Source organism: Scomber japonicus, chromosome 15 (assembly GCF_027409825.1).
Source record: "Scomber japonicus isolate fScoJap1 chromosome 15, fScoJap1.pri, whole genome shotgun sequence".
NCBI classification, from domain to species: Eukaryota; Metazoa; Chordata; class Actinopteri; order Scombriformes; family Scombridae; genus Scomber; species Scomber japonicus.
In genome coordinates this window covers 5,103,401-5,125,992 of record NC_070592.1, presented here as the reverse complement: position 1 = coordinate 5,125,992, position 22,592 = coordinate 5,103,401, and the positions used below count along the sequence as shown (strand labels likewise).

At 44.4% G+C, this 22,592-nt stretch overlaps 1 protein-coding gene across 3 annotated transcripts in view; it reads left to right on the top strand.

Moving 5' to 3' along the window:
- Positions 1–21,983, top strand: part of LOC128374692 (voltage-dependent calcium channel gamma-4 subunit-like) — a 23,867-nt gene extending 1,884 nt beyond the window's left edge. Inside the window, exons 2-6 of one of the 3 annotated variants that reach the window (XM_053334950.1) lie at positions 7,009–7,233; positions 13,767–13,850; positions 19,474–19,614; positions 21,124–21,693; positions 21,736–21,983. In XM_053334950.1, the coding sequence (XP_053190925.1) occupies positions 7,009–7,233; positions 13,767–13,850; positions 19,474–19,614; positions 21,124–21,693; positions 21,736–21,983 (1,268 nt within the window). Of the gene's footprint in view, positions 1–6,978; positions 7,234–13,766; positions 13,851–19,473; positions 19,615–21,123 lie in introns of all 3 variants that reach the window. The other 2 variants (XM_053334949.1, XM_053334948.1) reach the window with 2 other exon arrangements.
- Positions 21,984–22,592: the final 609 nt, after the last annotated feature.

The following is a 22,592-nucleotide window of genomic DNA, read 5'->3' as shown; positions in this document are numbered from 1 at the left end:
TAATGGGGAGGAAAAAGAGAGAAGGAGGAAGGAAGGAAGGACAGAGGAAAGAAGGAAGTTAATGGGGAGGAAAAAGAGAGAAGGGGGGAGGAAGGAAGGAAGGAAGGAAAGAAGGACAGAGGAAAGAAGGAAGGTAATGGGGAGGAAAAAGAGATAAGGAAGGAGGAAGAAGAAATGAAAAGGAGGGAGGAAGAAGGGAGGAAGGAAAGAAAGAAGAACAGAGGAAAGAAGGAAGGTAATGGGGAGGAAAAAGAGAGAAGGGGGGAGGAAGGAAGGAAGGACAGAGGAAAGAAGGAAGGTAATGGGGAGGAAAAAGAGAGAAGGAGGAAGGATGGAAGGAAGGAAGGAAGGAAAGAAGGAAGGTAATGGGGAGGAAAGAAAGTGAGAGGGAGGGAGGGAGAAAGAAAAGAGAGAAGGGGGAAGGGAGGAAGGAAGGAAAGAAGGAAGGTAATGGGGAGGAAAAAGAGAGAAGGATGAAGGATGGAAGGAAGGAAGGAAGGGAGAGAGGAAGGAAGGATGGAAGGAAGGAAGGAAGGAAGGAAGGATAGAAGGATAGAAAACAATCTAAGTCTCCCTCAACTGTTCAGTTCTGCATGGTTTATTGGTTGTTTTGTGTTCTTGTTGCTTCAGGCTGTCTAAGCTGTTATTAAAACCCGCTGCAAACGTAAAGACCTCCACGAGCGTCTCTCACCAGTCACCTACAGTACAGAGGCCCATGAGGGACACATCTCCTATTAATGCATAAATATTTGACAGTTCAATGCATAAATTGTGAGCTGGCTGGAAGTTACACGTCTTATTTTAGCCTCCTCGCTTCAGATTTCATGAGTGCTCAACTTTCTGTGGCAAATAAATGAATTAACCCTCCTGTGGTCCTCGAGTCAAGGAAGGAAGGGAGGAAAGAAGGGAGGAAGAAGACAGGAAAGGAAGGAAGAAGGAAGGAAAGGAGGAAGGAAGGAAGGAAAGGAGGGAGGAAGGGGTGAAGAAGGAAGGAAAGGAAGGAGAAAGTAAAAGAGGAAGGGAAGAAGGAAGGAAAGAAGGACAGAGGAAAGAAGGGAGGTAATGGGGAGGAAAAAGAGAGAAGGAGGGAGGGAGGGAGGGAGGAAGGATGGATGGACAGAGGAAAGAAGGAAGGTAATGGGGAAGAAAAAGAGAGAAGGAGGGAGGGAGAGAGGAAGGAAGGGAGGAAGGAAGGGAGGGAGGAAGGATGGAAGGGAGGAAGAAGGAAGGAAGGAAGGACAGAAGAAAGAAGGAAGGTAATGGGGAGGAAAAAGAGAGAAGGAGGGAGGGAGAGAGGAAGGATGGGAGGAAGGAAGGAAGGAAGGAAGGTAATGGGGAGGAAAGAAAGAGAGAGGAAGGATAGGAGGAAGGAAGGAAAGAAGGAAGGTAATGGGGAGGAAAGAAAGAGAGTAGTAATGGAGTCGGTAAAGGAGAAGATAGGATAACTATAATTACTTTGCTTGGCTTTGCTGGTTTGTGACGGGAAGATAATTTATAAAATCCTTCAAACTAAGCACAGGAAGTGAGTCTCTCTCCTCTACCAAAATAAGATTACCTCTAACTGATCATAAATATATAAATATGTGAAACTCTACCTCATGTGAAAGCTGTAAATGGAGCTTTTAGATAACTTGACCCTTAACCTTTCACACTTTATTATCATTCATAATTAATCAAAATGCATATAAGTCATATAAATAATGCTTGAATCAGCACAACTTCCTGTTTCCAATGTATGCCAATATTAATTAAAAATAAAGGGATAATGTATCCAATTAACTTCAGCTGTTGCCTGATAATCATCCAATTCTCCCTCCTTAACCTTAAAAGTTAAAAGTTATGTGCTGTATTGTATATTAATGGTTACACTGTAAAAGGGAACAGCGTGAGTTTCAATGTAACAGATTGGCGATGTAATATTTATATAACATGATATTATTCATCTTTAGAGATTACGTACGAGGAGAAAAGTTCTGGAAAATATAGTGACATAACTCCTGCTGGGCATCAGTATGTTAAATATGTAGTGTGTTTTTTAACCCTCCTGTTGTTCTCGAGTCAAAGAAGGAAGGAAGGAAGGAAGGAAGGAAGGGAGGAAGGAAGGAGAAAGGAAAAGAGGAAGGAAGGAAAGAAGGAAGGTAATGGGGAGGAAAAAGAGAGAAGGAGGAAGGAAGGAAGGAGGGAGGGAGAAAGGAAGGAAGGAAGGAAGGAAGGAAGGAAAGAAGGAAGGTAATGGGGAGGAAAAAGAGAGAAGGAGGAAGGAAGGAGGGAGGGAGAAAGGAAGGAAGGAAGGAAGGAAGGAAGGAAGGTAATGGGGAGGAAAAGAGAGAAGGAGGAAGGAAGGAAGGAGGGAGGGAGAAAGGAAGGAAGGAAGGAAGGAACGAACGAACGAACAGTGAAAACAGACGGGGTCAATTTGACCCGGGAGGACGACACAAATGTTAAAACAACTTAACATCTTAACTTAAAAAATACATGGTTAGCAAATAAAACAGTATTTAAGGAATCACAGGTGAGTGATTTTATCCTCGACGAGTGGTCATGTTTTAGGTTTCTCCTCCACTCTGACACACCTGATTCTCATCATTAACTCGTTATCAAGCCCTTTGACGAGCTTCAGCTGCTTGATAAGGGATCATGCAGGGCAGTAGCTCTCCAGGAGCAGAGTTGGAGAAGATAAGCAAATAAATAAATGAGAGTGTGTTGCAGCTTTCAAGGCTGATAAATAAATAAGTAACATCTAAATCTTCTAAATCTAAAGGGATTAAACAGGAAGTGAAACTGCTCATAGTCACACAGCTGATGTTTAGATTAGTGATGGACGTCTTGTGGTGATAATTAAGATAATGCTTTTATAATATCTTCTTCTTCTTCTTTTGGCTGCTCCTGTGAGAGATCACCACAGCACAAACCGTCTCTTCCTGTCCTCTGCAGACTTCCTCCATGTCTTCCCTCACTTCATCCATAAACCTTCTCTTTGGCCTCCCTCTTTTCCTCTTGGCTGGCAGCTCCGTCTTCAGCCTCCTTCATCTTTCTACTGCAAACATCTCAATCTGGCCTCTCTCTCACTTTGTCTTTAAACCAGGGGTGTCAAACATGCAGCCCGTGGGCCCGAACCGGCCCCCTGAGGGATCCAATCCGGCCCACTTTCCTTCCTGTCTTCCTTCCTCCCTTTCTTCCTTCCTTCCATCTGTCCTTCCATCTGTCCTTTCTTTCTTTCTTTCTTTCTTTCTTTCTTTCTTTCTTTCTTTCTTTCTTTCTTTCTTTCTTTCTTCCATCTGTCCTTCCTTCCATCTGTCCTTCCTTCCATCTGTCCTTCCTTCCTTTCTTCCTCCCTTCCTTTCTTTCTTTCTTTCTTTCTTTCTTTCTTTCCTTTTGCCTGTCTTTCCTTCCTTCCTTCCTTCCATCTGTCCTTCCTTCCATCTGTCCTTCCTTCCTTTCTTTCTCTCTTTCTTTCTTTCTTTCTTTCTTTCTTTCTTTCTTTCTTTCTTTCTTTCTTTCTTTCTTTCTTTCTTTCTTTCTTTCTTTCTTTCTTTCTTTCTTTCTTTCTTTCTTTCTTTCTTTCTTTCTTTCTTTCTTTCTTTCTTTCTTTCTTTCTTTCTTTCTTTCTTTCTTTCTTTCTTTCTTTCTTTCTTTCCTTCCTTCCTTCCTTCCTTCCTTCCTTCCTTCCTTCCTTCCTTCCTTCCTTCCTTCCTTCCTTCCTTCCTTCCTTCCTTCCTTCCTTCCTTCCTTCCTTCCTTCCTTCCTTCCTTCCTTCCTCCCTTTCTTCCTCCCTTTCTTTCTTTCTTTCTTTTCTTTCTTTCTTTCTTTCTTTCTTTCTTTCTTTCTTTCTTTCTTTCTTTCTTTCTTTCTTTCTTTCTTTCTTTCTTTCTTTCTTTCTTTCTTCCTTCCTTCCTTCCTTTTGCCTGTCTTTCCTTCCTTCCTTCCTTCCTTCCTTCCTATCTTCCTTCCTTCCCTCCATCTTTTTAATGATCCGGCCCACATGAGATCAAATTGGTCTGTGTGTGGCCCTTGAATGAAAATGAGTTTGACCCCTCTGCTCTGAACCGTCCAACCTGAGCTGTTCCTTTAAGGCTACGTCTCACACTCCAGGCCTTACTGCTCAATTCCGATTTATTTCTCAAATCCCATTTTTTGTTCGTCTGTTCATATCACACGTTTAAATCTTTCCCCCTGAAGTGACCAGCATGCTCAGCTGATCATTAATGACGTCACACACAGAACGGTGTTTACAGAAGCTACCATGGCAACAAGCAAAGCAACAGCTGGTGAAGTTACTGCTAGTCTCATTTATAGTCTAATGTTAAAAACAGTGTGTTTGTGAGTGGTTGATGTTAAAAAGGAGGAAGAGGAGAAAAGAAAATGAATACTTTAATGCTGTCTTTATGCAGAGCTGTGATGTGTGTTGCTCCAGAATAACGTCAAAGTCGCATTAAAAAAAACCCCCCGATATGTATCCGATTCAGTTCCACATTTGAAAGTGGTCTGAATCAGATTTGGAAATGTCAGATTCAATGCGACTTGTGCTTTTCACATTGTCAGAAACAAATCAGATGTGAGTCACATTAGAGAGAACAAATCAGATTCAGGTCACTTTTAACTGCGGTGTGAATTTAGCCATAGATACTCTCCTTCTTATCCTCTGTTGTCCTCAAATCAAGGAAGGAAGGGAGGGAGGAAGAAAGAAGGAAGGAAGGAAAGGAGGGAGGAAAGAGGGAAGGGAGGGAGGAACGAAGAAGGAAGGGAGGGAGGGAGGGAGGGAAGAAGGAAGGAAGGAAGGAAGGAAGGAAGAAGGGAGGGAGGGAGGGAGGGAGGAAGACAGAAGGAAGGAAAGGAGGGAGGAAAGAGGGAAGGGAGGGAGGAACGAAGAAGGAAGGAAGGGATGGAGGGAGGGAAGAAGGAAGGAAGGAAGGAAGGAAGGAAGAAGGGAGGGAGGGAGGGAGGAAGAAAGGAAAAGAGGAAGGAAGGAAGGAGGGAAGGAAGGAAGGACAGAAGGAGGGAAGGAAGTAGGAAGGAAGGAGGGAAGGAAGTAGGAAGGGAGGGAGGGAGGGAGGAAGAAAGGAAAAGAGGAAGGAAGGAAGGAGGGAAGGAAGGAAGGACAGAAGGAGGGAAGGAAGTAGGAAGGAAGGAGGGAAGGAAGGGAGGGAGGGAGGAACGAAGAAGGAAGGAGGGAGGAAGGAAAGGAGGAAAGAAAGGAAAAGAGGAAGGAAGGAAGGACAGAGGAAAGAAAGAAGGTAACGGGGAGGAAAGAAAGAGAGGGAGGAAGGAAGGTAGGTAGGAAGGAAGGGAGGGAGGGAGGGAGGGAAGAAGGAAGGAAGGAAGGAGTCAAAACGGACATGGTCAATTTTACCCGGGAGGACGACACAAGGGTTAATCCAGTCCATCCTCACTCATCACTCCCAATGAAAATCTCATCATCTTCAACCTTTTTTCGTCAGTGCCACCTCCTCCAAATCATACAAATCATCCACCTTCCACCTCTCTGTACTCTTTGCATCCTATGTCTCATCCATCTGGCTCCTACTATCTTATCATTCCTCCTCCTCTCTCCACTACATACCTCCACCTCTCCAGACTCTCACTACAGATGTCTCTATATCACATCCTCATACCTCATATAGCCTACGGAGACTCCTGTCTGATCTTGTCCATCAACGTGTCCGTCACCGTCACAGACAAGAAAGGGAGCTCGGAGCCGAACCTCGATGTAATCCCACCTCCACCTTTAAGCCATCTGTCACTCCGACTGCTGTCTGACTGCTGCTTCATCCTGTCATACGCTTTCTCCACTATTTCCTATAAATTCATGCACTTGACAAAATAAGTAAATAATACCATCCTACCTGTCTGTTTTGACTGTTCCTTCCTTCCTTCCTTCCTTCCTCCCTCCCTCTTCCTTTCCTCCCTTCTTTCCTTTCCTCCCTTTCTTCCTTCCTTCCTTCCTTCCTCCCTCCCTCTTCCTTTCCTCCCTTCTTTCCTTTCCTCCCTTCCTTCCTCCTTTCCTTCTTCCTTCCTTTTTTCCTCTGTCCTTCCTTCCTCCTTTCCTTCTTCCTTCCTTTTTTCCTCTGTCCTTCCTTCCTTCCTCCCTCCCTTCCTTTCCTCCCTTCTTTCCTTTCCTCCCTTTCTTCCTTCCTTCGTTCCTTCCTCCCTCCCTCTTCCTTTCCTCCCTTAGTTTCTTGTTCTTGTTCGAACCTCGATGTAATCCCACCTCCACCTTTAAGCCATCTGTCACTCCGACTGCTGTCTGACTGCTGCTTCATCCTGTCATACGCTTTCTCCACTATTTCTATTTCCTATAAATTCATGCACTTGACAAAATAAGTAAATAATACCATCCTCCCTCCCGGGTCAAATTGACCCTGTCTGTTTTGACTGTTCCTTCCTTCCTTCTTTCCTTCCTTCCTTCCTTCCTTCCTTCCTTCCTTCCTTCCTTCCTCCCTCTTTCTCTTTCTTTCCTTCTTTCTTTCCTTCCTCCATCCCCCTTTCTTCCTTCCTTCTGTCCTTCTTTCCTTCTCTCTTTCTTTCCTCCCCCTACCTTCCTCCCTTCCTTCTTTCCTCCCTCCCTTCCTCCTACCTTCCTTCTTTCCTTTCCTCCCTTCCTCCCTCCTTTCCTTCCTTCTTTCCTCCCTCCCTTCCTCTTTCCTCCCTTTCTCCTACCTTTCTCCCTTCCCTCCTTTCCTTCCTTCTTCCTCCCTTCTTTCCTTTCCTCCCTTTCTTCCTTCCTTCGTTCCTTCCTCCCTCCCTCTTCCTTTCCTCCCTTCTTTCCTTTCCTCCCTTCCTTCCTCCTTTCCTTCTTCCTTCCTTTTTTCCTCTGTCCTTCCTTCCTTTCTTCCTCCCTTCCTTTCCTCCATTCCTTCCTTCCTCTCTCCCTCCTTTCCTTCCTTCTTCCTCCTGATGGATGATTCTGTTTCTAGATGCTTGTGGTAATTCTCAAACTACTTCAAACAGGTGATTTTAGTTTCTTGTTCTTCTCTGTTTCAGATATCAGTTTCCTTCCCCGCCCCGCGTTGGTGTGGTGCGAGCGAGGCATCCAGGTGCTGCTAACCACCATGGGGGCGTTTGCAGCTTTCGCCTTGATGACGGTGGCCATCGGCACCGACTACTGGCTCTACGCCCGAGCCTTCATCTGCAACAGCACGGCCAACTCGTCCCAGGAGGAGTCCAACAATAAGGACAAGAAAGACCCTGGAGCGCTCACCCACTCAGGCCTCTGGAGGATCTGCTGCCTGGAAGGTACAGCTGGTTGGGGGGTTGGGTGTGTGTGTGTGTGTGTGTGTGTGTGTGTGTGTGTGTGTGTTTCCTCATGTGTTGGTCACTGGAGGGTCTTGTGGAGGTCAGTGTGCTCATCATTGTAATCAGAACAGACTTATATAGGTGTTCTCTTCCTCACAAACAAACAAACATGCACTACCAGTAAGATAATGGTGCAACATACTGGTTTGTTAGGGAGGAAGGGAAGAAGGAAGGAAGGGAGGGCGGAAGGACAGAGAAAAGAAGGAAGGATGGAAGGTAGAAGGAATGGAGGAAACAAGGAAGGAGGGAGGAAAGGAGGGAGGGAGAAAGAAGGAAAGGAGGGAGGAAGGATGGAAGAAGGAAGGATGGAGGAAAGAAGGAGGGTAGGAAAGGAGGCAGGGAGGAAGGAAAGGAGGAAGGAAGGAAAGAAGGAGGGAGGGAGGAAGAGAGGAAAGAGAGAAGGAGGGAGGAAGGAAGGAAAGAAGGAAGGTAGGAAGGGAAGAAAGAAGGAACAGTCAAAACAGACGGAGTCAATTTAACCCGGGAGGAGGACAGGAAGGTTAAAGGAATGTGTATAGAGTTTTTTTTACGCTCTTATATGTAAAAAAATGGGTCAAATGTGACTCGGAACAGTATGTAAGCTTTTTATTTATGGCTTCGTCATGGTAACATCATGATATGCTGCAAACATCAGCAAAGTGATGGCCTCTGTTCACTTTTAGTTGGGTTAGGGTTTAGGGTTAGTTGGTTTTGCACATTTCAGATAAGCTTTTGCACATGCTGTACTTATCCTCATAATTCAGCACACGTATTGAAATCTACACACACACACATACACACACACATACAGTATGCACACACTATGCATCGAATATAAAGCTCACCTTAATGCCCCAGAGCTCCGTTAAGCGTGGTGACTCATACACTGACTGATTATGTAGTTTTCCTGCGTTGCTGCAGCCGTCAGACAGACAGGTTTAATGGGAGAGAACACACACACACACACACACACACACACATATATAAACACTCTGCAGGGCCAAAGATGTTCATTATAGAGCTTTTTTTGTGTTTGTTCTTGTGTTGCATTTTTAGCATCAGTATAATTATAATAAACAAGAACAAGAACAGCAAGCTTTATGCTTTTGTCACTGTGTGCGATCAGCTCTGGCATGACAAGAAATGTTCTGTACAGGATTTACAGCCTCAAAATGTTAATCCAGAATCAATTTATCATGTTTAAAATGCAGTGGGGGGGGGGGGGGGGGGTCTGTTTGTTTGTTGTTTGGTTGGCGGGGAGTTCTGGCCCTCTGAATTGAGGCACACTCGGAGATCAGTCACAATAAACATAAAGCAGTGAAACTTAAACTAACTACTTACTAAAACAAACTGTCTCTTTGTTCTTCACTTCATTACGTAACTAAGCAACCAAGGTTGCAACATTCCGGAATTTTCAAAGTTGGAATCTTTCCATTCGAATTAACCAGGCGGGGAGTTCCGGAATCTCTCTGAAATGAGGCCAACATGGAAGTAACTTAGAGCTGCATTCTATCAAAAGGCCACCAGGGGGCGACCATCTCTATACAAGTCAATGGAGAATTCATCAACTTCTCACTTGATTTCTAACCTCAGTAAACGTTTTCAAAATGTGTTTATGGTCTCAATCGCTAGTTTAAAGCCTTCTTCAATGCAGTATGATGTTCATTTGGGACATTTTGGCCTCCCTGATTTTATATGTGACGATAAAGCAGGGTATGCATTAGGGCGTGGCTACGTCCTCCCTTCCCTTCTTCTCTCTTTCCTCCCTCCGTCCCCCTTTCTTCCTTCCTTCCTCCTTCCTTCCTCCTCTCTTTCTTTCCTCTCCCCTACCTTACTACCTTTCTTCCTTACTTCTTTCTTCCTTCTTTCCTTTCCTTTCCTCCCTTCCTCCCTCTTTTCCTTCTTCTTCCGTCCATTTCTTTTATACAGTCTATGGTTATTTCTGATATTCTGTCGGTCCTTTCCAGGTTTTCTGTCCTATTACTTCATTTTTTTAGGATTTCTATGCCTCCTTATTCCAGTTTCTCTTCCCATTAGATTTAACAACATTCCTCGCTCCCACTCAACGATGCGGCTGTCTGTCTTTGAAAAGCTCTCATACTGCTGACTCCAGGTTTCCTTCGCGTCTCTTTTTTGCATTAGTGTTTTTTTTTTGTTTACCATGAGCTCACTCCTGTCTCTTCAATATAGCAGGAAGAGACGGGGGATCTGTCTTTTCCTCTTGATGTTAATTTCATCCGTGGGAAGCACAAATAGCTGTCTAGGTAAACAAATATTGAAGCGTACAGAAACAGTTTTTGCTGTGATTTACGACACAAAGCAGAAGCACGCTGCTGCTTTCAGAGGGTCTGGTAATGACAGATGGTTGAAAAGGTGACAAGACAACTTATATGATTTGCTTGTTGTTGCTCTCGTATTCAGTGAAGAAGAAAAAAAGGAAGAAAAGGAACCCAAAGCGATGTTATGCAGGGATGAGAAGAAGAAGCATCAGAGCCGATCGTCGCTATGAGGAAACATAACAGCCTCTGTAGGAGCCTAAATGTAATTTGAGTTAATATTTGGATAATAATTTTAGTTCATATGTTAAATGGTGATTTATGTTTATGCTGAATAAAAAGGGCTTGTTATGCCCCAGTCTAGGGGCATAACCTGTGGAGTCATTCGGTCAGGCAAGCATGAAGCGGAGCCAGGTCTTTTTGACCTCTCTACTTCCTTTTGTCTCTCTTTTTTATTTTCTTATCTTGGATATTAATGTTTGTATGAATGAGCATCAAGCTAAGGCTTCATTAATTAAGGAACCTACAACCTGTCTATATTTTCTTATATAATGACTCTTATTAGCCTCAGGAGCAAAAGTAGAAGTAATCTGTTATTCTTGAGGTCAATTTGACCCCAGCTATTTCAACCTCTAGAAAAATGATTATAATTAAAATTGTATTTGTATCAGGTACTTTCCTAAAATCCAACATAACCCATTATATATCCAGAATGTTACACAACTATGGAGAAATAAGCCAATTACCTAAAAAATCTCATCAAAATTGGAAAATAAGATTTTTAATAGTTTTATATTATCTCTAAGTATAAATATTGTTTGTGTTATTTATTACATTTAGAAAGAAAAACCATTTCCCTTATCAAGGATCGTAACATTTATTATGTTCAGGTCAATTTGACCTCCGGAGAACCAAACACAATTTAAAACATTTTTAAAAGGATTTTATTCATAATACAGAACTTTATCATCATCAGGACATCAATAAAGCCCAATTTCCACTGAGTCCGGCAGCGGTGTGTTACAGCTGCGCCGCGGTCACCGGAGCTGATCGGTAGCACTATAATCAATGAGTGTATCTCCACCGGGAACGTCTCAGCAGCGGCTCTCCGCACCGCAGCGCTATCAATAGGTAGCATTTCTATTTTTGACGGAGCCGTTTCCAACTCGCGACAAGCTCAACAGAGCAGATTGCACCAGACAGGAAGTCAGACACAGAATCGGCATAATAAAACTTCTGTTTTTCAAAATAAAACAACCTGTGCAGCCTCCCGATCGTATTTCAGCAACAAACAGGAATAAAACAGATAAAGACTCCATCTAGCTACGTAGCTACTGACACATGACATCAGCACAAACATCAAAGAAAATTACCAAATCAACCAAAATTGAGCAAGTTAACAAAATCGGGCTGTTTAGTTGTGCTGCTACTACAGTAATTACGGTAGACTAAAGGCACTCGTTGGGATTTGATTGGGCTGCTACTACAGTAATTACGGTAGACTAAAGGCTCTTGTTTGGATTTGATTGGGCTGCTACTACAGTAATTACGGTAGACTAAAGGCTCTCGGTCAGATTTAGTTGGGCTGCCGTAATTACTGTATTAACAGTGCAACTTCATTTTAAAAGGCAGCTTTCTCTCCCAGAGCTCCGCTGCTGTAACGCTCCCGGTGTGAGTTGACGCCGGGTAGAGGACGGAGGTAAACCGTAGCACAGCCGTTCCGCGCCGCTGACGGACCCGGTGGAAATCCCCAGTAAGGGACATATGACAGTTCTTTATTGACAAAAACATGAAGAAAAAGTGAATTAGAGTATAATGCCAGGGATTGTTATTTGCTGCAGTAAGTGCTATGTATGGAAATGTTATGCTGTCATCAACTGAGTCCAACAGAATATGATCAGTGTAGTGTTTTTCCTACAGTCGAGCAGAAATCACGGAGACCTGGTTTGTAAAGAAAGATTCATCTCTGATCTAAAAGTATGTGATATGAGAGAAAACCATGTCATTTCTTTAGAGGCAGATGATACGATGAATCCCATCAGGAAGGAAGGGGGGGGGGGGGGGGGGGGAGGGAGGGAGGGAGGGAGGGAGGGAGAAAGGAAAAGAGGGAGTGAGGGAGAAAGGAAAAGAGGAAGGGAGGAAGGAAGGACAGAGGAAAGAAGGAATGACATGGGGAGGAAATGGGGAGGGAGGAAGGAAGGAAGGAAGAAAGGAAAGGAGGGAGGGAGGAAAGAAGGAAGGAAGGAAGGAGGGAGTGAGGGAGAAAGGAAAAGAGGGAGAAAGGAAAAGAGGAAGGAAGGAAGGAAGGAAGGACAGAGGAAAGAAGGAAGGTAATGGGGAGGAAAGAAAGAGAGAGAGAGGAAGGAAGGAAGGAAGGAAGGAAGGGAGTTTCTTTCTTTCTTCTTCTTCTTCTTCTTCTGTTGCATTTCTGAGCTGTTGTCTGCATGCGTGTGTTATTTCAAACAGAACTCTGAAATCTGGATTATTAAAACACACCATGACTCTCTGCTTAACTTATCACGTTACGGCCAAGATTGTATCTAACAGGTCCGACTGTAGCAAAAAAAACTTTCATGGTTGGATATAATTCACTCAGAGCAAAGGGCAGCCAGAAAACTTGATTTATAAGTGAGTGTGTGTGTGTGTGTGTGTGTGTGTGTGTGTGTGTGTATTGTATTCATTTGTACTGTATGTATAAAGTATGTGATATGAGAGAAAAACATGTCATTTCTTTAGAGGCAGATAATACGATGAATCCCGTCAGTCCACCGTTGGTTGGGAGTTTCTCTTCTTTCCGTCTTTCTCTTCTTCTTCTTCTTCTGTTGCATGTCTGAGCTGTTTTCTGCATGCATGTGTTACTTCAAACAGAACTGAGAAATTTGGATTTACTAAAACGCACCATGCTTGTCATTTACTGGAAGAGCCTGAATGCATCAGGCCTGTATAACAGAAACTGGATACTTTCATGGTTGGATATAATTTACTCAGAGCAAAGAGAAGCCAGAAAACTTGATATAGAAGTGATGTTTATATTTAAAAATCAGCATTTATAATTTTGCACAGTATATATATATGTGTGTGTGTGTGTGTGTGTGTGTGTGTGTGTGTGTGTGTGTGTGTGTATTTTAGTGGTGCATGGAGGAATATTGATCTTCATGTCTGTGTGTTTATGCAGAATAAAAAAAAACAACTTTGCATTTCTACCAATAATCAGAGGTTTTGCAAAATCAGCTAGGACTGAAATGTAAAGAATTGTGACTTATTGGTTTATGAGAAATATTAAATGCCTTATTGTATTAATTAATAGCCTGATTGGCTCCAATAACTACTTGAGGTATCAATAATAATAATAATGCATAATCGCTGGTTTCATAATGATAGAGAACTCCTCGTTTTTGTCATCCTCTATTTGTATCAGCATTTATATTTTTACACAGTGTATATATAAATATATGTGTGTGTATGTGTGTGTGTGTGTGTGTGTGTGTGTGTGTGTGTGTGTGTGTGTGTAATGTATATTGCATTCATGTGTACTGCATGTGTATATGTGCAGCACTAATGTTGTAACCTGTGGAGGAAACATGGAGGAATATTGATCTGCATGTCTGTGTGTCTACTAATAATCAGAGGTTTTGCAAAATCAACTCGGACTGAAATATAAAGAATTATGATTTATTGGTTTATGAGAAATATTAAATGCCTAATTGTATTAATTAATAGCCTGATAACTACTCGAGTTATCAATAATAATAATGATGTATAGTCTCTGGTTTCATGATGATGGATCCGTACAGAGACTGAGAACTCCTCCTTTTTATCATCCTCTATTCGTATCCCATTGTTTCTGTCTCGTCATCGTCTATTCATCTGTCTTCTCCGTCCATCTGTTATCTTGTTTTCAACTCCCGTCTCTTCCTCTTCATATTTCTCTTAATTCACCGCCCCCCCCCCCTCCGCACCCCCACCCCCCCCCCACCCCCCACCCCCCGATCCTCCATCATAAACTGTATTCCTCTCACTTCATTATCAACAACCCTCGTCTGTCCTTCCTTCCTCCATTTTTCTTCACCATTTCTGTCTTTTCCCCCTATCTACTGTATCTTCCTCATTTCCTTGTGATCTCAACTTCTTTTTCTTCTTCTCCTCTTCCTCACCCTCCTCTTCCTCCTCACCCTCCTCTTCCTCCTCCCTCCCTCCCTCCCTTTGTGTTTTTCTCAGGTTTGAAGCGAGGTGTGTGTTCCCAGATCAATCATTTCCCAGACGACGCAGACTACGACCAAGATGCTGCAGAGTATCTGTTGCGTGAGTGACACACACACACACACACACAAACACATACACACACACACACATACACATGCATACACACACACACACACACACACACACACACACACACACACACACACAGATAAATGAACAGCGTTTAATAAGCGTACACTGGCTCACACACATTTAGCATCTAAACAAGACACAACACACATACACATGCACACACACACACACATTTAGCATCTAAACAAGACACAACACACATACACATGCACACACACACACACATTTAGCATCTAAACAAGACACAACACACATACACATGCACACACACACACACATTTAGCATCTAAACAGGACAGAACACACATACACACACACACACACACACACACACACACACACACACACACACACACACACACAGATAAATGAACAACAAATGCTCACAGAGAATGAATAGAAGCGTTTAATAAGCGTACACTGGCAAACACACACACACACACACACACACACACACACACACACACACACACATTTAGCATCTAAACAGGACACAACACACATACACACACACACACACACACACTGCACAGTCTCCATCACACACTGCACAGAAAGGACAGAAGGGGATGGTGGGCGGACATCAATGCACGGATGTCAGATTCAAGCAAAGCATTCCTGGAGGTGTGTGTGTGTATGTATGTGTGTGTGTGTGTGTGTGTGTGTGTGTGTGTGTGTGTATGTGTGTGTGTGTGCAGATGCCCAGGTGCATGAGGTTGGGAGTCTGGGGGTGTGCAGAAAGCTTTCTCTCACAGATGGAGTGAAAGAACAGCCTTCACTAATGGATTATTTTCAGCTCAGGATTCAGGTTTCACATCCCGCCTCTATTGTGAGAGCAGATTCTTTTCATGCAGCTCTGAACCCGGCGCTTTACACACTATATGTTCCTATATAGCTTATATATATATATATTATATATATTATATAAAGGTATCTATTTCTGTGAAGGAGGCAGAGTGATGCTATCTTGAAATTTTCATGTCTGTAAGAAACGTTATACTTTACCTCTCCAAAAGATTTCATAGTCCTCACCATTTGTTTTTAAAACTGACAATAATATATAATATTTTGAGTAATAGATAATCTGAAGGGTAGCGTCCAGATTTTTAAAAATGCTAATAAAGGCTGATGTTAACAAGAAAATAAAAATGAATTCGTAAAGCATCTATCTCAGTCCATTACGCTGTTTTACGCAGTCCATTGACCCATCTAACAATTATTTTCATTAAAGTAGCTATAATCAGTATTTTTATAATAATAATGTATGAAATGAAGATGTGAGAGGCATTTTTCATAGTGATGAACCTACAGAGAATTATCAGTGACTCTACAGCTCCTCTCGGCTTTCTGGAGCTTTATAGTTGAGTTTCAGCTCATTGAAAAAGCCTCATTGTACACTACCTGTTCAGCACCAAACAGCAAACAGATACAGTTAGTTGTAGACTAGCTAGTGGAGCATTTAGCAGCTAAAGAGCCAAATATTCCCCTCAGGAGTTGGTGGAGAGTAAAAACAGAGCTAAAAGAGAGTGAATATTGGACTTAAATTCAGCAGGTGGACAGAAACACGACTACAAATGAATTATAATGTTTATCAGTAATTGCTGGATGTAGAAATAAGCAACAGTTTGCTAATGAGTTCAACGTATCAACATAAAAGGTGATAATATGTCTGTGTTGTGTTCACTGCTGCCCCCTAGTGGACAAAAATATGTTACTGCAATGAACAATTAACCTGTTGGGTTTTTTTTTTTTTTTTTTCAATTTAACACAAAATGCCAAAAACAATGTGGTTTAAATAAAGTTTAAATAATTCAAATGACTAGTTTCATCCAAGGAAGTCTACTTCGGACGATATTATAATGATGTCTGACAAAGAAAAGCAGCAAATCTGGACATTTGCGAAGCCAGAAACAGCTAACGGATGATGTTTTAGCTTTAAATATTACAGAATTGATTAAAATAGATAATTAAAATAGCTTGTGATAATCTCTTTATCAACTAATCATTACGTCTCTGCTGCTAAGAAACAGGTCTGAATATCCAGCCTCTATAGGAGATAATTATTATTTGATGTATAAGCGGAGCAGCCTCAAGGTTACTTTAAATTTAATGTAGCTCAACAGTCTTTCCTATCAGCTACTTATCAGATAATCAATAAAATGTGCTGAGGAGACAAACACCACCTACGTACTGTAGCTCCTTTTTTTTTTTACAGTTAAAAAACAAATCCAGAGAATCATTTGACATGTCTGACAGGAGCGTCTGTGAATAAATGCTTATCACAGCTTCATCTTTTCTCTCTTCGGAGGCAAACAGATGCTAACGCAGCCTGGAAGTCACCTTCAAAACTTGCTGAATAGTTTCCAGAGACTAAATAATAACTCTCTGTTACTGTAGAAACTATACGTGCCTCTTTTAGGATCGAGGTGTGCAGACTGTAAGTTTACTGCCATCCATCAATGAACTAATCCAGGGGTGGAAGGAAGAAGAAAGGAAAGGAGGGAGGAAGGGAGGGAGGAAGGGAGGAAGAAGGAAGAGGAGGGGGGATGGAAGGGAGGGAGGAAGGAAGGAAAGAAGGACAGAGGAAAGAAGGAAGGCAAGGCAAGGCAGTTTTATTTATATAGCGCATTTCATACACAATGGCAATTCAATGTAATGGGGGGAAGGTAATGGGGAGGAAAAAGAGAGAAGGAGGGAGGGAGAGAGGAAGGAGGGAAGGACAGAGGATATATACGTGCTGCTTCAGACTGTAAGTTTACTGCCATCCATCAATGAACTAATCCAGGGGTGTCAAACATAAGGCCCGTGGGCCGGAACCGGCCCGCAGAGGGGTGCAATCCAGCCCACTTTGCTTCCTGTGTTCTTTTCCTTCCTTCCATCTGTCCTTCCTCCCTATCTTCCTTTTATCCGTCTGTCCTTCCTACCTTCCTTCCATCTGTCCTTCCTACCTTCCTTCCTTCTGTCCTTTCTCCCTTTCTTCCTTCTGTCCTTTCTTCCATCTGTCCTTCCTCCGTTTCTTCCTTCCTTCCTACCTTTCTTTCTTCTGTCCTTCCTTCCATCTGTCCTTCCTCCCTTTCTTCCTTCTGTCCTTCCTACCTTTCTTCCTTCTGTTCTTCCTTAGGAAGGTAATGGGGAGGAAAGAAAGAGAGAGGGAGGAAGGAAGGAAGGAAGGAAGGAAGGAAAAGAGGAAGGGAGGAAGGAAGGAAGGACAGAGGATAGAAGGAAGGTAATGGGGAGGAAAAAGAGAGAAGGAGGGAGGGAGAGAGGAAGGAAGGAAGGAAGGACAGAGGAAAGAAGAAAGGTAATGGGGAAGAAAGAAAGAGAGGAAGGAAGGAAGGAAGGAAAGAAAAAGGAAAGGAGGGAGGAAGAAGGAAGGAAGGAAGGACAGAGGATAGAAGGAAGGTAATGGGGAGGAAAGAAAGAGGAAGGACGGAAGGAAGGAAGGACGGACAGAGGAAAGAATGAAGGTAATGGGGAGGAAAGAAAGAGGAAGGAAGGAAGGACGGACAGAGGATAGAAGGAAGGTAATGGGGAGGAAAAAGAGAGAAGGAGGGAGGGAGAGAGGAAGGAAGGAAGGAAGGACAGAGGAAAGAAGGAAGGTAATGGGGAGGAAAGAAAGAGAGGAAGGAAGGAAGAAAAGAAGAAAGGAAAGGAGGGAGGAAGAAGAAAGGAAAGGAAGGAAGGACAGAGGAAAGAAGGAAGGTAATGGGGAGGAAAGAAAGAGGAAGGAAGGAAGGAAGGAAAGAAGAAAGGAAAGGAGGGAGGAAGAAGAAAGGAAAGGAAGGAAGGAAAGAAGGAAGGTAATGGGGAGGAAAGAAAGAGGAAGGAAGGAAGGAAGGAAGGAAGTACAGAGCAAAGAAGGAAGGTAATGGGGAGGAAAAAGGGAGAAGGAGGTAGGGAGAGAGGAAGGAAGGAAGGAAGGACAGAGGAAAGAAGGAAGGTAATGGGGAGGAAAGAAAGAGAGGAAGGAAGGAAAGAAAGAAGAAAGGAAAGGAGGGAGGAAGAAGAAAGGAAAGGAAGGAAGGACAGAGGAAAGAAGGAAGGTAATGGGGAGGAAAGAAAGAGGAAGGAAGGAAGGAAAAAAGGAAGGGAGGAAGGACAGAGGAAAGAAGGAAGGTAATGGGGAGGAAAGAAAGAGAGAGGGAGAGAGGAAGGAAGGAAGGAAGGCATGGAGGGAGGGAGGGAGAAAGGAAGGAAGGAAGGAAGGCATGGAGGGAGGAAGGAAGGAAAGAAGGAAGGATGGAAGGAAGGAAGGAAGGAAGGAAGGAAGGAAGGAAGGAAGGAAGGAAGGAAGGAACAAACAGTCAAGACAGACGGGGTAATAAGCCTCCAGAACAGCGTCAGTGCTCCACATCTCTAAACTCGATTGGCTGGATTGAAGTTAATCCCTCATTGTGTATTTTGCTGATGGTGTTGGAGAGCTCCGTTTTACACGAGGTCCCTGAACCCCCCTGCAGGTTGTTGACGTGGGACGAGAGGGTCGTAGCGTGTGATTCACATCAATTTTAATTTTCATCAAATCATTCAACGAGCCCTCATGGCATGGATGGAAGGTTATATTTCTACATTCACTGACTTTTATTTTATTCGTCAGCTGTATATTTGAGTCTGAGTGGTAGAGAGTAGAATTTGAACCATTGATCAATTTAAAAGCAGTTTTCGGGCCTCGTTGAGAGGGTTAACGGTCGCTATGACTGTTACAGCTGTTTTCTAATGTGCTTTAACTTACAGGGTTATTTTTTTAATGGCTTAAAGAAGCTTTTTAAAGTCGTTCTTTTCTGCTATCAACAATTATGTATCTTAAACATGATGGAGGAAACTGGTATTAACCTTCCTGTTGTCCTCAAGTCAAGGAAGGAAGGGAGGAAGAAAGGAGGAGGAAGGAAGGAAAGGAGGGAGGAAGGAAGGAAGGAAGGAGAAGGAAGGGAGGACGGAGGAAGGAAGAAAGGAAGAAGAAAAGGAGGGAGGAAGGAAGGAGGAAAGGAAGAAAGGGAGGAAGGGAGGAAAGGAAAGAAAGAAGGGAGGAAGGAAGGAAGGTGGGAGGGAGGAAGGAAGGAAGGAAGGTGGGAGGGAGGAAGGAAGGTGGGAGGGAGGAAGGAAGGAAGGAAGGTGGGAGAGAGAGAAGAAAGAAGGAAGGGGGAGGGAGGGAGAAAGGAAACGAGAAAGGGAGGAAAGAAGGATGGAGGAAAGAAGGATGGAGGAAAGAAGGAAGGAAGGTGGGAGGGAGGGAAAGAAAGAAGGGAGGGAAAAAGGATGGAAGGGAGGGAGAAGGAAGGAAGGGAAGGAAGGAAGAAGGAAGGTAGGGAAGGAAAGAAGGACTGAAGGAAGGAAGAAAGGGGATGGAGGAAGGAAAGAAGGAAGGGAGGAAAGAGAGAAGGAGTGAGGGAGGAAGGAAGGAAGGAAGGAAAGAGTCAGAACAGTCAAAACAGATGGGGTCAATTTGACCCGGGAGGCCGACAGGAAGGTTAATAGATAGCCTCGAGTATGAGAGCCAAGTTGTAGTGTCATGTATAGCAAGTCTTTGTAACACTTGTTCTCCCAGAAGTGTCACAAGCCTGTTAACTTCTGTCGGTGTCGTCATCTGCTGCAGGTGTGGTGCGAGCCTCCAGTATCTTCCCCATCCTCAGCGCTATACTGCTCCTGCTGGGCGGAGTGTGCGTTGCGTCCAGCAGCTTCTACAAGAGCAAAAGGAACATTATTCTAGGAGGAGGGATTCTGTTCGTGGCTGCAGGTAAGACTATAACGTTGATGTGGTTTTTGGGATGAATGGGGTGTGTTTAATATTTAACCCTCCTGTTGTCCTCGAGTCAAGGAAGGAAGAGAGGAAGGAAGAAGGGAGGAAAGAAGGAAGGGAGGGAGGAAAGGAAAGAAGGAAGGATGGAAGGAGGGAGGAAGGAAGGAAAAGGGGAGGGAGAAAGGAAGAAGGAAGGAAAGGAGGGAGGAAGGAAAATGGAAAGGAGGGAGGAAAAGGAGGGAGGAAAGGAAAGAAGGAAGGAAGGGAGGAAGGAAGCAGGAAGGAAAGGAGGGAGGAGGAAAGAAGGGAGGGAGGAAGGAAGGAAGGAAAGGAGGGAGGGAGGAAGGAAGAAGGAAGGAAAGGGGGAGGAAGAAGGAAGGAAAGGGGGAGGAAGAAGGAAGGAAAGGAGGGAGGAAGGAGTGCAGGAAAGGAAATGAAGAAGGAAGGAAAGAAGGGAGGAAGGGAGGATTTAATTCATGCCTTTGTCCCTCAAAACTGAATTTAAATGGTGCTATTTCACACTCAGATACCGTGATACTCTTCTGCATAATGTATAAATTGTCTTTTATATTGTTGCTGCTTCCTTTCTGTGTCATCTAAAAGAAATATGTCTACTATTCCTGCAAAAAGGAATCTGCAGGTTTATTTGTCTCAGAAGAGCACTTAGCAGTCTGGTATATTTCCTCAGGCCTTAGCAACATCATCGGAGTGATGGAAGGAAAGGAGGGAGGAAAGGAAGGAAACAGGGAGGAAAGAAGGAAGGGAGGAAGGAAGGAATAGAGGAAAGGAGGGAGGAAGGAAGAAGGAAGGAAGGAAGGAAAGGAGGAAGAAGGAAGGAAAGGAGGGAGGAGGAAAGAAGGAAGGAAGGAGGAAAGAAAAGAAGGAAGGGAGGAAGAAGGAAGGAAATGGGGAGAAAGAAGGGAGGGAAGAAGGAAGGAAAGGAGGGAGGAGGAAAGAAGGAATGAAAGGAAAGAAGGAAGGGAGGAAGGAGGAAAGAAAAGAAGGAAGGGAGGAAGAAGGAAGGAAAGGAGGGAGAAAAGGAAAGAAGGAAGGGAGGAAGGAGGAAAGAAAAGAAGGAAGGGAGGAAGGAGGAAGGAAAGGAGGGAGAAAAGGAAAGAAGGAAGGGAGGAAGGAGGAAAGAAAAGAAGGAAGGGAGGAAGAAGGAAGGAAATGGGGAGAAAGAAGGGAGGGAAGAAGGAAGGAAAGGAGGGAGGAGGAAAGAAGGAATGAAAGGAAAGAAGGAAGGGAGGAAGGAGGAAAGAAAAGAAGGAAGGGAGGAAGAAGGAAGGAAAGGAGGGAGAAAAGTAAAGAAGGAAGGGAGGAAGGAGGAAAGAAAAGAAGGAAGGGAGGAAGGAGGGAAGGAAGGAATGGAGGAAAGGAAAGAAGCGAGGAAGAAGGAAGGAAAGGGGGAGGATGAAGGGAGGGAAGAAGGAAGGAAGGGAGGAAAGGAAAGAAAAGGAATCTGCAGGTTTATTTGTCACTTAGCAGTCTGGTATATTTCCTCAGGCCTTAGCAACATCATCGGAGTGATCGTCTACATCTCCGCAGCGCTGAGCGACATCTCCCCCAAGAAGGACGAGGATAAGAAGTGGCATTACTCTTACGGCTGGTCCTTCTACTTCGGCGGCTTGTCCTTCATCCTGGCCGAGATGGTCGGGGTCCTCGCCGTCAACATCTACATCGAGAAGAACAAAGAGCTGCGTTGCCGCTCTCGCACCGACCTCTTCAAGAGCACCACGCACGCCATGCTGCGGTTGCCTAGCTACCGCTTCCGACAGCGCTCCCGCTCCAGCTCGCGCTCTACCGACCCGCCTCGCTCGCAGGAGACCTCACCCATCGGCGTCTCCAAGACCTTCAGCCTGCCGCCGTCCGCCCCTCCCTTCTCCGTGGCGACGCTACCCAACCCGCACCACTCCAGCAGCGGAGGAAGCGGAGGAGGAGGCGACATCTCCATGTACACCCTGACGAGGGACTCCAAACTGGGCAGCCTGGGAGGCGGCGCCCCTCCGCTGTACGGCACGGTGGATCGAGCCACCTTGTACCAGCTCCACAACTACTTCCCGAAGGATTCCAGCGGTAGTGGTAGCGGAGGAGGAGGAGGAGGAGGAGGAGGAGGAGCGGTGATAAGCGGCGGCACCCTCCCGTCTCACTCCAAGTCAAATCTGGCGGCGGCGGCAGCTGTAGCCCAGAACGCGGCACCGTTGAATACCTCCACGTCGGCCGCCACACCGACCCAGCAGGCCCCGATGTCTACAGCCACCATGGAGAGGGACAGGGGCAACGTGGGAACCCTGGACCGGCTGACGGCGAAAAGAGACAGGGATAGCAACTCAGATACACTTAACAGGAAAACTACGCCAGTTTAAAACCTCACATCAGAGAGAGGAGGGAGAGAGGGAAGAGAAAAGAGAGGAGGGAGAGGTTGAATTGGATTTAGAGAGATGTGAGATATCTGAGTTGAAAGAGAAGGGCTGCTGAAGATGTGTGGATGACACTTCAATGGTAATGTTACTGTTTTGTTTTTTAGGTCTGGGGTATCCAGCTGCCATAAATACTTATCAATATCATAAACAGTCATACAAGAACCTGATGTTACGTGCAAGTCCATGAAAACTGCCTTAAAAAATGGTCATGACTTCCACTCCTGAAACCTTATCTTATCTAAGTTGGTTGTATAAGCAGTGGTGAGATGGAGGTTTGAGCAGGAGGGGAGGGGGGGGCGGGGAGGGGGGGGGGGGGTCACTCACTGTTTCACTACTGGAAGCTTCCCAGTAAAATGAAGTCTCCCAGTGCAGGAAGTGGAGGTTAAGTGCCTTGGCGCTTGGGGAGATCATTATGGGGGGGTTTCTTCCATACACATGCAGGCTTTGCAGGATTGGCTTAGGATTGGTTTGATTTGGAGCATTAGCCGAGCATGGCAGGGATTTGCATCTCCATTACAACGTGTGTCTTTAACTGATGATGAGGTCATCTTG